Below are 14941 nucleotides of genomic sequence, written 5' to 3' on the forward strand. Positions count from 1 at the left end.
CTCAGCCTGGTGTCGCCTTCCCCTTCTCCCTCTGCTCCTCCCCCCACTCATGCTTTCTCTCTCCCTCTTTCAAATAAATAAATCTAAAAAAAAAAAAAAATCCATCTATTTGGGGGTGCTTAGGTAGAAAAATATTAGGTATTTATGAGATGATATGTCTGGAAATTTCTTCAAAATAATCTCCCCTGGAGTTGAGGGGTGGAGTACAGGAATTGGCCATGTGATTGAAGCTGAGCATTCATTATTCTACTTTTGTATACATGTGAAAGTGTCATAATAAAAAGTTATGATTTGTTTCACTTTGATTTGTTTCAATCTATGCAACTATGTTGACGCAACACACTTGGTATATTGAAATGTAATGAAAACTTAGTTTATAACTGATAAATGGCTTTTTAGGATTTATATACCTTACACCCCACTCCACTCCTCAAAGAGAGCAATGCAAGGAAGGTTTAATTTGACATGGAGATAATGACTTCAATTTATTTATGGCTTTTTTTTTTTTTTTAAAGATTTTATTTATTTATTTGACAGAGAGAGAGCACAAGCAGGGGGAGTGGGAGAGGGAGAAGCAGGCTTTCCGCGGAGCAGGGAGCCCGATGCGGGGCTCAATCCCAGGACGCTGGGATCATGACCTGAGCCGAAGGCAGACGCTTAACAACTGAGCCACCCAGGCGCCCCTATTTATGGCTTTTATAATATCATAAATAGTCGTAATTTCAATAATTAGTCTCGTTGTCTTATCGTTCCCCTTAAACTTCACTCATCATTAAATAGAAACTACAAGGCCCAGAATGCACTGCACGACTAACGTCATATCGAGGACCTCGCATCTCCTTGCTGGTTGCCCTTGCCTAATTTGAATGAGAATATCGCGGCGAAAATTGACATCTGTGACCTACAGCAGATTTTCAAGTCTTTGTCTGCCTGAGTCAGTCGAGAGTTGCCATTCCGAGACAGGGTGGGACCTTTCCGTTCAGGCGTGGCTTCGGGCAGCCTCATCCTTTTCTGGGGCTTCCGTGCGACAGGAGGGCTCCGTTAGTGCGCCTCCAAGATGGCGACGCTGTTGGCGGTAAATTCGGGTAAGGGCGGCCGGGGCAGAAAGGAAACAGTCGGGCAGGGCGATGGTTGGTTCTTTAGGGAGAGACCCGGACTGTGAGGCTCCTCGCAATCCAGACCTTCACTTCTGTATCGTGCTTGCTTTTCCCTAGCTCTGGGCCTAGAGTCCCACCCCTCCCCAGTTTGAATGGCGCGCGTCGGCGCTGCAGCTCTAGCCCTGGAGTTGGGGTGGAGGCACGGAGGCTTGGTCCACTGGAACCGGGCGTGCAGTCTCTTGCAGCCAGGGGCTGAGCTTGGTCCCTTCAACTCCCCACCCCATGATGTGTCTTTGGCCCGGATTTCGTCAAGATACACAAGTCTCCGGCAGTGAGGCCAGAGGACCCGAGATAATTTTTAGCTACAAGCGTAGGCTGAAAACTCGCACCTCAGAGTAGGTAGCGCAGTCCCTTATGGATTTTGGGCGGTCTTGTAGGAAGCGAATATCTTTGATTATGAAGCCTGCAACCTGGAAGGTGGCTGGGGAGGCGGTGCCACTGGCTCAGCCGATGACTCTCGAGCTCTGCGCATGTGGCGCGTCCCTGTATACTCTGCCTTTGGAGTGGTAGATCTTCCGGGCAGGGTAGAACCAAGAAGGTAGTTGAAGGACTCTAGAGAATTTCGGGTGGGTTCTCTTTTGGTGATTCTCAACCTTGGGCGGTACCGTTCCCAGAGGCTTTTGAAAGAGTGGGTGCATTTTGATTGTCACAATTCCTGGCGCCTAATGGGCGGGGCAAAGATGCCAAAAGTCCTGCACAGGGCAGAATGGTCTTGAAAACGGAGTATTCCTGCTCAGAATGAGGTGCGGTTAGCTTCTTAGATTCAATTTAAAGAGCATGTCTGTGTGGTAAATGTTAGTAGAGAATCTCACTCAAGAGTAATATTTACTGGGCAATTTTCCCCCCCTTTCTCTATGTAGTCTTTTTTTTGGGGGGGTGGGGGGTGGGGGTGCTGGTTCTGCTTTCCACAGGACTCATATTCTTGTAAAGTTGCTAAATCTGAATTTTGCAAATCAACCCATTTCAGGAACACTCACAAATTATTTTATAATGATGAAGCATTATGTTTATTGAGCATCTGGTATGTCCCAGGCATTGGACTAAGTGTTGTACTTGCATTATCTCATTTAATCCCCTTTGTACACCTATGGAGTAGCTGCTGTTAAGTACCCCAGTCTACAGATTGGGAAATAAAGGTTTAGGGTAGTTAAGTAACATCCCCAAGTTTATACACCTAATGATTGTAAACCAGTCTTAGGTGCTTAAACTACTTAAGCACAACCTAATTCGTTTTATTACATCAAATTTTCATATATATGAATGCTGGTCATGAAGTTATGTTCTAAATATTTCTGTCCTCGTCTCCTACCCAGATATAATCTTAAAAACAAGGCTTGCATATTATATGTGTGGTTATATACTGTTCTTTAGTACATATCCCAAGTTATTATCATTAAACATAAATCATTGAAGGAACAAGGAAAGGGAGTTACCTACAACTGCAAAGAGTATACATTGTATAATAAGGCCTTGTGACCGGAGTGTTTAATTAATAACATAGAAAGGAAACATTTTTCACAGCTGAGTCAGGAGAATATATGTATATTTAATTAAACATCCTAGGGTAGCAGCCCAAAGGACCGTAGATGGATGAGTGGATAAACAAAATGTAGTATATACATACAGTGGGATATTATTTGGCCTTAGGAAGGAAATCCTGTCATATGCTACAACATAGATAAACCTTGAGGACATTGTGCTAAGTGAAGTAAGCCAGTCAGAAAAAGATAAATACTGAATGATTCCACTTATATTTGATACCTAAAGTAGTCAAACTCAGGAACAAAGAATGTTGGTTGCCTGAGGGAAGGGAGAAATGGAGAGTTGTTTAATGAATGGGTACAGAGTTTCCATTGTGCAAGATGAAAAAGTTCTGGACATCTGTTGTGCAACAATGTGAATGCACTTAACACTACTGAACTCTACACTTAAAAATGTTTAAGATAGCAAATTCTGTGTTGTTGTTTTTACCACAATTCAAACAAACAAACAAACATCTCATAGTTGTGGACAGGGAAAAATAGAGGTTGTAGATTCTAAGACCTTTGCTTGAGTTTCAGCCACGTGATTTACTAGTATTGTGACCTGTATGTATCATTCCAGCCGAGTAGACCTACAGGCTTGTTAGTAAGCAACCATTGACAGTGGTTAGCAGGCTTTCTGTGGCAGTCTTGTCACCCCTGTCCTGTTCACAGCAGTCTTGTCACCCCTGTCCTCTTCACCCCTGTCCTGAAAAGACTGTTTCAGACTTTTTCCACAACTCCTCAAAACTTTAACTTGTAACTGATCCCTCAGCCTCCTAGTCATAGAGAAGAATAAGAGCCAGTAGGCATGCACTCTCTTTTTTCACCCTAAAAACTTTAAACCTACATATATCTATACCCTTTTTAACCAGTTTTCCTGTGTCTAAGTTAAATCCCACCCTTTATGCCCTCCTCCCACCCTTTATGCCCTTCTCCCTACTATCCCCTCCCTCTCCTAAATTCACCTCTCTCTTTTCTTTCCACTAACCTCCCCTTTTGATCTTGATTTCATGCCTTTTCCCAGTTACTATCCTTTTGCTTCTCTTCACAGTCAAACCTTTCAAAAGATTTGTCAGTATACGCTGGTACCATTTCCATACCTTTTCTTGCTCTACCCACTCTAGTCTCTTCCCATCCTCTTAAACAGCTTTCAGTAAGGTAAATGTGCTTTTCTATTTCATTAAGTACCTCAGACTTTAAAAATCTTTATCTTGTTTGATCTTTTAGGGCAAAGACCAAAATCTTTAATATGGGTTAGGGAGTCCTGCTTGCTATGCCAGTTGCCTCCTTACCAAACCCTTATTTCCTGTACTCTAGCGCTCTTGGCTTTTTCAGTTCTTTGAGAGGGCAGTGTTCCCTCTTCCATGGGAACCCATGTGCTGTCCTCTCTTCCTGGATGTATGTTCTCCCCTCCTCCCTTCAGTTAACTACATTCTTGATCCTTCAGATTTCAACTAATGATCACTTCCTCAAGGAATCCTTCTCTTGCCTGACCTCCTTGACTTGGTTGTATTCCCCGATTCTGTAATCTCTTGCCCTGGGTACCTCTCCTTCATAGCACTGGTCAAGTTGGATATTACCCTTACGTCTGACTATGTAATTACTGTGTTTTGTCACTGCACTGTAAGCTCACCAGTACCGAGTACATGATAAATGAGTGAATGAATGTGATTTGCTGGAGGTATTCCTAAACATTAAAGAAAATATATTTCTCAAATGAGATCACTTATGTTAAAACATATTTAGTAATTTGGAAGAATTTATAGCCTTTTTTCATTTGTAATCACAGAAAGATATTTATGAAAATTAGCCAACCAATGAAAGCTCTTTGTTGCAATTAACTATGTGTTGTGTGGATGTTAATAATAGACTAAGGATGCCAGGATACATGGGGTTTTTGGTAGATTTTTGACCAGTTACTGGATGCCTCTCAGCTTCACAAAAGGGGGGGAAATAGAATTTTTCTCTATAACTCAGTCAGCTTATAATGCTAAGTATGTTTAATACAAAGAAATTTATTGGTTCTTCAGAGGTTCTGTTGTATATTGTTACTTTTATTTATTTTTTTAAAGATTTATTTATTTTTATTTGAGAGTGTGCATGCCTGTGGGGGGGCGGGGGGAGGGGTAGAGGGAGAGAGAGAATCCCAAGCCGACTCCCTGCTGAGTGCGGAGGTGCACTCAGGGCTCAGTCCCTCGATTCTGAGATCCTGACCTGAGCTGAAATCAAGAGTTGGACGATTAACCAACTGAGCCACCCAGGTGCCTCAATATATTGTTACTGTTAAAGAAGAGAATTTACTTTTGTCAGCTCTTTCTCAGAATTTTTAAATACCTGTGGTAAGGCAAGTTTCAAATTTGCCTAGAAGTTGTTTGATACCTTTCTTTCTTTTTTCTTTTTAAGATTCTCTACACCCAGTGTATGGCTTACTCACAACTCTGACATCAAGAGTCACATGCTGTACCGACTGAGCCAGCCAGGCTCCCCTTGATACCTTTCTTTTGTACCCTGTGCCAATCAGTTGCTAGTTCGGGCTCTTTTCTACTAACAGGCCTTTTCTTGTCATTTTACTGCCCTCATCATCCTTTAGGTTCTATCACCGTATTAGCAGCTTACTTAACCTGTCATCCTAGGTTCCTGACACTTCTGTGGTTCTATTTAGTCCAGCAACCACACCATTGCCCTATAGTACCAATTTCATTTTGTCATCTACTACTTGAGACTTTCCTGTTTACTAATAGGAAAAATTCCATCTTGGCCTGGAATCCAGGACTCAAACCTGCTCTATCCTTTGCAGTTAGAGAAGGCCAAGAAAATGATCTCTAGGGAAATTAGCTAGTTAGCATCCAACCAGTACCTCACTGGCAATCAGCAGGATCTAGGGGTTAGGTTCTCATTTTGGCGGGCTCTTAGTATATCCAGAGTTGATTGGATCCTAGCAATTGATTTTCTTTAATGAGACTCAAAAGACAGATAGGTAAACCAGTATTTCAATTTATTGATCTTTAATGGGAAGTATATCTGCACTGGTACTCATGTTGGGTTTTTTTACTCTAGAAATTTATATGACAAGCTATATTTTTTACTCAGAAAATTGGCAAGAATGAAAGAAAAGCAGGGAGTAGACTGCTGTTTATGTGAGGTCCAGACCTGCTGATTCCCATCCCCCACATCCCCACACCAAAGACCTATAGCTTCCTGCCCTGATCTTCAGATTAGGTTAGGCTAGGTTCTCCCAGCACTCTGTACTTCTCCATTGTCTTTTATTATATTGGTAATTGTTTTCTGAATTCTATGTTTAATGTCTTTCTCTGTGTCAATCTCTTAAGTTCTTTGAGGACTGGGATCCTGTTGGTCTTGCTTGGTCAGTAGTCCCTGGCACATAGAAAGCCCTCAGTAAATACTTGTTGAGTGAATAAATGATCTGGTTTGACTAGTTTAGTCTGTCCTCTCCCAGCGCATTCCCCCTTAAAAAATTTTTTCCCAGTGCATTGCCTTTTTCTGACAGCATTGTTCATAGGACAATGAACATTTAACACATTTAATTAGGTTACATTTTCATGCCATCTTACTGCCCTGGTAGGTTTATTTTTTATTCTTTTTTTTTTTCTTCTTAGAGAGAGAGAGAGATAGTGTACACATGAGGGGGGGACAGGCGGGAGGGGCAGGGAGAGGGAGAGAGAGAGTCTCAAGTAGACTCCATGCTCAGCAGAGTGTGCCCTGCCTGCCCTGGTAGGTTTCTTTGGATTTGTGTTTTCTCAGATAGCAGTTAAGCATGTTGACACACCACCCTTAACAGTTTAGGCTGTAGATAAGTTCCAAGTTTCTGGAATGACTGATGGTATTTTTTGTTTGTTTGTTTTTTGTTTTTTTAAAGATCTTATTTATTTATTTGACAGAGAGATAGCACAAGTAGGCAGAGCGGCAGCAGAGGGAGAGGGAGAAGCAGATTCCCCGCTGAGCAGGGAGCCCTTCGCGGGGCTCGATCCCAGACCCCGGGATCATGACCTGAGCCGAAGGCAGACGCTTAACCGACCAAGCCACCCCGGCACCTAGACTGATTGGTTTTGACTGGTTTCCCTTTCAGAGTCTTTATAAACACATACCGGTACCATATTTGATTGTTTGCAAACAAACTTGGGTCTTCAGGGAGTGTTATTCAAACAGTGGGTCTAAAATAAATATAGTGAATTTATATAGTGAATAAAATAGTGAACAGGATACAAAATCTTGGCGTGCATTGATACAATGAATGAATATTAGTACTTTATATACAACTTTTCAGTTTTGCATATAAGTGGGTACTAGATTGAGATACAGAATATTTCTTACCGTGGGTTATAGTCAAAAAAGTTTGGAAGTCACAACTCCTTTAACATCACTATGGCTCTTTGAATTCTCTTTTACACTTTCACACCTGTCTTTGAGCCTTAGCTCCCACTTTCCCTTGGCTGCTCTTTGTCACCCAGATTTTCCCCAAATTGCTGCACAGGTGTTGTCATTCCTTAGAAATTCTTGACCATCGTTTTGTCTTTTGAAATCCTTATTTATTTTTTGTGGCAACGATCATGTTCCCTTTTTTGTATTGTTACTAAAATTTTTCACTGAAGTATGCTTTGTCTCCAGAACTTGATGTGAGTTTTTAAAGACCAGATTGTTTCTCTTATCCTCTGTAATATTTTATTGTTAAGGGCTTAAAACATTTTTAGATAAGTGAATTTGGCTGAGTTTAGTTGAATTTGCCTAGGTATGTCTAGATGTGATCTTAATTTCTTCACTTAATAGGTATGTCAGAAATACCTGTATTTATCCCAAACATTTTCGTTTTCCAAGTATTATGTATAGAGACAATATAGTTTAGCAGTTAAGGCACATTCTGATGAGAACCTGCCTGGGTTCATGACTCACCTATCCAGTGTGGCCTTGGGTGAGTTTCTTGACCTCTCTGCCTCAGTTTCCACATCTATAAAATGGAAGACATAGTGCTGACCTCATAGTGTTCTGAAATAAAATAATATGTGTGAAGAGCTTAGAACCATAGCAAAAGCTCAGTATTACTTACTGTTATTACTTTTACAAATCAAAATGTGATCCTTTTTATATAAATTTATAGAAGTGTTCCATATTTCTATGTTGATTTTTAATAGCTAGTGTCCCAGCCACAATAAAGTGCTTTTTTTCAGCTGCTAAGTTTTACAAAATCTAATCTTTTGCCCCTGCTCCTGCTTTTATTTGGATGGTGGGGAGGATAGGAAGCACCTACATTTACTGAGTGCCTGCAGTATGTCAGGCACTGTCTTGTATCTCACCTGGTTTATATCATTGAATCAATCCAACCCTATGATATAGATGATTTCTCTATTACTTATGCACAGAAACTGAAGTTTAAGAGGTTATTTCCTTGCTCCATGTCACACATTTAAAAAAGTGGCAAAACCATAGCAGATATTCCAGTTTAAAGTTAGGATTTACTTTATGTTATATTAAGTTAAGTAAAATAATGTTTTTATTGTCACTTGAGAAACCTGATATGTATGCTTTTATATTAATGTTTGGTTTGTAGGTATAACCCTGTATATTTTGAAGTAGGTATGGTGAGCATGACTGAAATGTGTGGACAGTAACCTGATGTTATTTTCCACATGTATGTTTTATCTGATGCTTGTTTTATTTGTTTTTTCTTGAAGCTGCCAGCCTCTGGGGTCCTTACAAAGACATTTGGCAAACAGTGGGAAATGCTCTTTGGAGAAGACAACCTGAAGCTGTCCACCTTCTTGACATGATTTTGAAGAAACACAAACCTGACTTCATCTCATTGTTCAGAAACCCAGTAGGAAATTTTCTTTTTTGCTTCTTGGATTTTTTTTTTTTTTTTTTTTTTTAAAGATTAGAGAGCAACTACATTTTTAATGCATGTGAATGAAATATACTACTTGTCCTAGTCCTTGACTCAAGTTTTCTTTACGAGTGTAATTTTTCCTAGAAGCAGTTATTACCTTTCTGTTCTCCACAGATGCTAATACTGTAATCTCTAGCCAGGAGATATCTTAGTAATATTTGAATGTGATGTAGAAGATTTAGTATATTCCAGAAATATGAGCCTCCTTGGAATTTCTGACCGATAGTTAATATATCTAAGCTCAGTAAGATTGATTATTTTGTTTATTTCCAGGTACACTTTCAACATTTTAACTCTTCATAATGTTATGTAAGTTGTATTAGCTGAACTAATTTATTCTTGCGTGTCATTAATCACTGCATCTTGAAATCCTTTTCAACCAGGAATTGAGTACTTCAGTGGAGGGAATTTATATTTGGAAATTCCTTTTCTTGCTGTTTGATAATTTTCTCTTATAGACTAACAAGACTATCTAAGAACTGTTTGTCTTACCAGAAATGGCCTTTTGCTTTTTAGCTTTTTTATTTTTATTTTTTTCCCTTGCTGTCTTTAGTAGAAAGAGCTGTAGCCTGGGAGCCAGTTGAGCTGAGTTCCAGTCTTGGCTCTACCACTAGAGTTGTATGTGCACAGGGATGTCACCTGACTTATCTGGGCATTAGCTTTTCCATCTGTTTGGTTTTTTTTTTTTTTCCAAAGATTTAATTTTTTTATATATAGAGAGAGAGCGAGCGAGTAAGCAGGAGCAGGAGGGGCAGAAGGAGGGGGAGAGAGAATCTGAAGTAGATCCACACTAAGGGTGGAGTGCAGTGCAGAGCTTGATCTCATGACCCTGAGATCGCAACCTGAGCCGAAACTAAGAGTTGGACGCTCAACTGAGTGCCTCACCCAGGCGCCCGCTTTTCCATCTGCTAATAGTAGAGTTGGATTAAATGGCCGATGTGGCCTTTTATAAAATGTAAATTTCTGAAATTTTATGATCCATCAAGTAATTCTATACTGTATGTCATTTGTTAAATATTTGAATCAAGTAAGACTTTTGTGAATAAGACTGCATTTTACACAATATATTAACAAACTATCCTTAGTCCTCCTAACTGATTCAACAATTCATATATCCATTTGTTATTTCCCACTTGCAGGCCTTATGTTTTTATTTATGAAATATATAATTAGAAACGTTCCTTACAAATTTGAAAAATAGTGTACTGTTTTGTGTGCTTTCTCAACATTTTGTATTTCAGAGTTTAGCAGAAGCAGTTATTGAGAAGATAGTAACAGCATAAGTGTTGAAGGTAATAGGAAGTGTCATGTCATAAAGGTCTAATTGTAGATTGTCTGATAAGCAGTACTTCTTCCATCATGTTACCTGTCTGCCTTATCATGAATTAACTTCTCTAGGTGATAATTTAAGACCTTGTCTCCAGTATACTATTTTCATTCCATGATTTTATTTATTTTTACCATTGTAGCCAAAAAATGTCCAACAACACGAGAAGGTTCAGAAAGCCAGTACAGAGGGAGTCGCTATCCAGGGTCAACAGGGAACCCGACTTCTTCCTGAACAGCTCATTAAAGAGGCCTTTATCCTTAGTGACCTTTTTGATATTGGAGAATTGGCAGCTGTTGAGCTTCTCCTTGCCGGTAGGTTGACATTTAAGTGAATCTGTGGTAAGATAGTACAGAATTATAAAGTCATTCCCTCAGGGTTTAAAGGGTTGTATCATTCAGATTCCAAAGTAGTTTAGTTGAAATACCATACTCAAAATATCTCCTTCTGTTTATCTTTGATTAATGGGAGGGCTTTAGTGATTGGAATTGTTAAAGGTAATTTACATGGTAATTTACTAGCAAAGAATCATTGGCAGCATCTCACAAATTTTATAGCACAAAGAATTTATTGTCATGTAATGAGTTAAGAAAGTAAGTTCACTGCTTTTTTGGAGTTCTTTTTGAGGAGGTGATTCAGATAATAGGTTAGAAATAAGATAATTTTAGTAATATTGAATATGAGGAAGAAAATAAAACTATGTGATATAGAGAGATGGGGGCTTTTAGGGGGCAACTCTAAATAGGATACTTAAGGAAGGCTTCTCTGGGACATTTGACCTGAGACCTGCATGATGACAAGGTGCCAGAGTTGTTGGAGAAGGGTGACCCCGGCAGAGCAAACAGCAAGTGCTTGAGGTGAGGCCAAAGGCACACTAAAGAATAATGAGACCATGGGTAAAAAGATGCAGGAGCCTCACAAAGATGGGGGAGGGCGAGGGAAGTTAAGGAAGAGAGCAGGAATCTGAGTATATTTAGTCTTGCAGGCAAAGAAAATTACTTGGATTTTATTTTGCAATGGGAAGTTGCTGACAGGGGCATTAAGCAAAATAGTTACATATAAAGAGAGAGACTGTGCACGCTAGTGGGGGGAGGGGCAGACAGAGGGAGAGAATCTCAAGCAGACTCCGCACTGAGCACAGAGCCCCACGAGAGGCTTGATCCCATGATCCATGAGATCATGACCTGAGCCGAAACCTGAGTTGGGCACTTAACTGACTGAGCCGCCCAGGTGCCCCAAGAAAGTCTCCTATGTTTAAAGATATCACGTGGCTTCCAAAATCCTTTTTGACCTAAGGCTACATTAAAAGAAGTATAATACTGAGAAGTAGGGAGGTAGTTTTCCCACTCTATTGCGGAAATGTTAACTGGATAGGCTTTGAGTTTTTAGTTTAACTCAGAACTTGCATTTAACAAACATTTATTTTATTTTTATCATGGGCCAGGCACTGTGGTAAGACTCCAGGGATAGAAACATGAACGAAACTTCAACTAGTGTAAAGGAGCTCATAGTCTAGTAATTGAGAAAAATATGGAGACAGGTAATTATACATTAAAGTGCATTAATGCCAGTTTATGCAAGATTTAGCGATGGTCCAGAGGCAAAGGGATTAAAGTGACCTCAGGGTGTACAGAGAAGTCTTCACAAAGCTCATGAGGCCTGAACTAGGTGTTGAAATACGAGTAGGCACAAGTCACATGGAATAGGTGTGCACTCAGGAGGACAAAAGGCGTCCAGGTACGAGGAATGGCCTGTGCAGAGGTGTGAGCCGCAAGATGAATTTGGGGACAGGAGAGAGTGGAGTGATTGGACTTCGGGGAGACGACAACCAGCCTTAGGAAATTAAACCAAACCTAAAAAAAACAAAAGTGGAACTTATTCAAAGGAGAGCAGTTGAAAGGGCGACTGAACTAGAAACATAGGAATTGGGTTATTTACTTTTCAGAGAAAACTCTAGGGGAAGAAACTTCTAAACATTTGAAAGACTTCATGTGAAAGAGGGGGAAATGGGCATTAAATATTATTAGACTCAGTGGACCGCAGTGAGACCAGCATGTGGAAATTGTGGATAAAGGTGAGGTTGAGAGTTTGGGAAATGGTGAGTTCCATGTGAGTGCTGGTGTTCCAGCACAAATTGGATGGCCTCTTGAGGATGTGGGAGGAGGAAAACAGCAGATGGGTGTTTCGAGTAGAGGACCGGAGGACCCCTTGAACCCTGAGATTCTGTGATTTCTTTGAACTGAACATTGGTATAGTAATTTTTTGTCTCCTCCTAAACACGTATTTACTAAATTATTTCTCAACTCCCCTATCTAGGAGAGCACCAACAGCCACATTTTCCTGGTCTCACCAGAGGATTAGTAGCTGTTCTTTTATACTGGGATGGAAAACGGTGCATTGCAAACTCCCTGAAAGCCTTGATACAGTCCAGACGAGGAAAAACATGGACCCTCGAACTCAGGTCTGTTTGCTTCTTTGGATTTCAGGGCGTTTTTGGAAATTACTTGTCAAATTGTTATTTTAATTATTAGAAATAACAAAAATTTCTCCTTTTAGTATGTATAATTTAAGTAAAATATGTAACATAACTGAGTATTCTGCAAAGAATGACAAATTAAAGCTGCTTTATTTTGTTTACAAATAAAAAATAATTATTTATGGTTAGAAGTTTATTGACGCCTAATTACCTAGCAAGGATGAAAAGAGCTGAGTTACAATTCATCCTGTTTTTTTTTCCAGTAATGAAACATTATTGTCAAGAGCACTTGCTGTATCTGTATGATGAAGTGTAGACGTGACTGTTCATTGTAACTTTCTCCATTGATTTCATTACAGTCCAGAGCTGGTTTCCATGACAACCCGCTTTACAGAGGAGCTGATGGAGCAAGGATTGACTTATAAAGTCCTTACTCTGGTGTCACAGATTGATGTGAACAATGAGTTTGAGAAACTACAGCGGGAGAGAGGTTTGGGCAGTGAAAAACACCGAAAAGAGGCAAGGGTTCAATGAGATCAGTTCATGGGTCGTCTGTGTCGTTTCTCAGGCAGAAAAGTCATGGCATTTAGAACATTCTAACACAGGCATAGGAAAATTGCTAATGTCCATTGAAATGTATAGGCATCTCTATCCAAAATTGACTTTCAGCTGTTTTCACTTCTTTCTAGTCACTTATGTGTTTTTGTAGCTCTTTTTCTGGAATGAACTCTTGAAGGAATTACGTGAAGTTCCAAGGAATTATGTAAGTTCCAAGCTCCTTCATTACATAAAGGAGCTTGGAACTTAAAATGAGGAATTAACAGTAGGGTTTGTTTAGAATTCTAGAGGTGAGATTTTAGGGTTACTTGTGGATTCAGATAGATTTATTTAGTTAGTTAGCTTTGTAAAAGGTGGTTTACTTTTTGGAATAAGACGAGGCTTCACTGTGATTTATGTATACTGATGATCATACATTTTTATCTCTAGGTTTCTGATCTCATCAAGGAGTGCAGGCAGTCTCTGGCAGAAAGCCTTTTTGCCTGGGCTTGTCAGTCACCTTTAGGCAAAGATGACACTCTGCTTCTTATTGGACATTTGGAAAAAGTGACAGTTGAGGCTAATGGCTCGTTGGATGCCGTGAATCTGGCTCTTCTTATGGCTCTTCTGTACTGCTTTGATATCAGTTTTGTAGAACAAAGCACAGAGGAAAGAGATGGTATTGAATTTTATACCTATTAATGTCTTTATTTAAAAAAATCAGATTAAATTTTGGAGGTTACACCTAAGAAGGGCAATATTTTAACTACTAAAATAAAAAATTGTATATTTTATTCTTGTATTTTTTCCTGTGTGTGTAATTCATCAATATTTGAATATTTAGATAAAGATCACCTTTTAAAAATATGTACCCTGTTAGATATCTCTATTGTCCTTTTTGGTTTTGGAATAGGAAAGTGGTAAAAGTTATGTAATACATGTTCATGAGTTCTGCATGCACAATCAATTGCTTGTTTCTTTATATTAATTATTCACATTTCAAACCTTTCACGAAAACATTCTAAGGGAGGATAACTATCATTTTTAGTAATATATTCTCTCTAATTTATATTTTCTCTGAAGTAGGTAAATTTTTACTTGGTAACCTCATACACTACTGCTTAGAAATGAGGATCTCAAAAATGATTCCCGAAGATTATTGGAAGATTATTGCCTTTTAACAGCATAGATATTTATACTTACTTGAACAGTTATCCTCTGTCCACTTTTTTTTTATTATGTTATTATTATTATTTTTTAAAGATTTTATTTTTATTTATTTGAGAGAGAGAGAATGAGAGACAGAGAGCATGAGAGGGAGGAGGGTCAGAAGGAGAAGCAGACTCCCTGCTGAGCAGGGAGCCCGATGCGGGACTTGATCCTGGGACTCCAGGATCATGACCTGAGCTGAAGGCAGTCGCTTAACCAACTGAGCCACCCAGGCGCCCTTTATTATGTTATGTTAATCACCATACATTACATCATTACCTCTGTCCACTTTTGATCGTGTCATCGGCATGTTCTCTCAGTAGGTATGTAAAGAGGATAGACATTTTCCACTCATGTTTGGTGACCATCTTTAGGCATTAGGAAAGGCTTATGGAAAACATAAGTAGCCCTTTCCTCCAGTCAAATTGTCACACAGTGCTTTGCATGTCACAGAATAAGTGCTACCTGTGCTCATCTAGGAATGCTGCCTGTTACTGCATTCGTCAGATTTCCTGTCTTGAATGAAGTAAAGCACAGAATTAAGTAGGGGCAGACTGTGTTCATGGAAGCTTGTAAGTGGGACTTCCAAAAGCAAAATGAAATGCCTGGAAGGTTTCATAGGCTAAAATGGAAGGTTTTGTATTAGGTTGTAATTTTATAAATTTAGGATGCTTATATTAATTAACTCATTTTGATTGTAATTTCTTGTTGGTTGTTCTGTATATGTTTGATTGATAAATGGGAGAAGTGAATTAGTAGTACATGTATAGTAGTAGATGGAAACTTTTAAAACACAGGAAATTAAATAAAGAA

The 14941-nt window shown here is 39.3% G+C and overlaps 1 protein-coding gene across 1 annotated transcript in view; it reads left to right on the forward strand.

The window, feature by feature from the left end:
- Nucleotides 1-1057: 1057 nt before the first annotated feature.
- Nucleotides 1058-14941, forward strand: part of NUP205 (nucleoporin 205) — an 81207-nt gene continuing 67323 nt past the window's right edge. The window contains exons 1-6 of the mRNA XM_021693039.1: nt 1058-1085; nt 8368-8510; nt 10049-10220; nt 12223-12367; nt 12742-12901; nt 13370-13598. Of these exons, the coding sequence (XP_021548714.1) occupies nt 1058-1085; nt 8368-8510; nt 10049-10220; nt 12223-12367; nt 12742-12901; nt 13370-13598 (877 nt within the window). The remainder of the gene's footprint in view (nt 1086-8367; nt 8511-10048; nt 10221-12222; nt 12368-12741; nt 12902-13369; nt 13599-14941) is intronic.

Source organism: Neomonachus schauinslandi, chromosome 12, assembly GCF_002201575.2.
Source record: "Neomonachus schauinslandi chromosome 12, ASM220157v2, whole genome shotgun sequence".
Taxonomy (NCBI): Eukaryota; Metazoa; Chordata; class Mammalia; order Carnivora; family Phocidae; genus Neomonachus; species Neomonachus schauinslandi.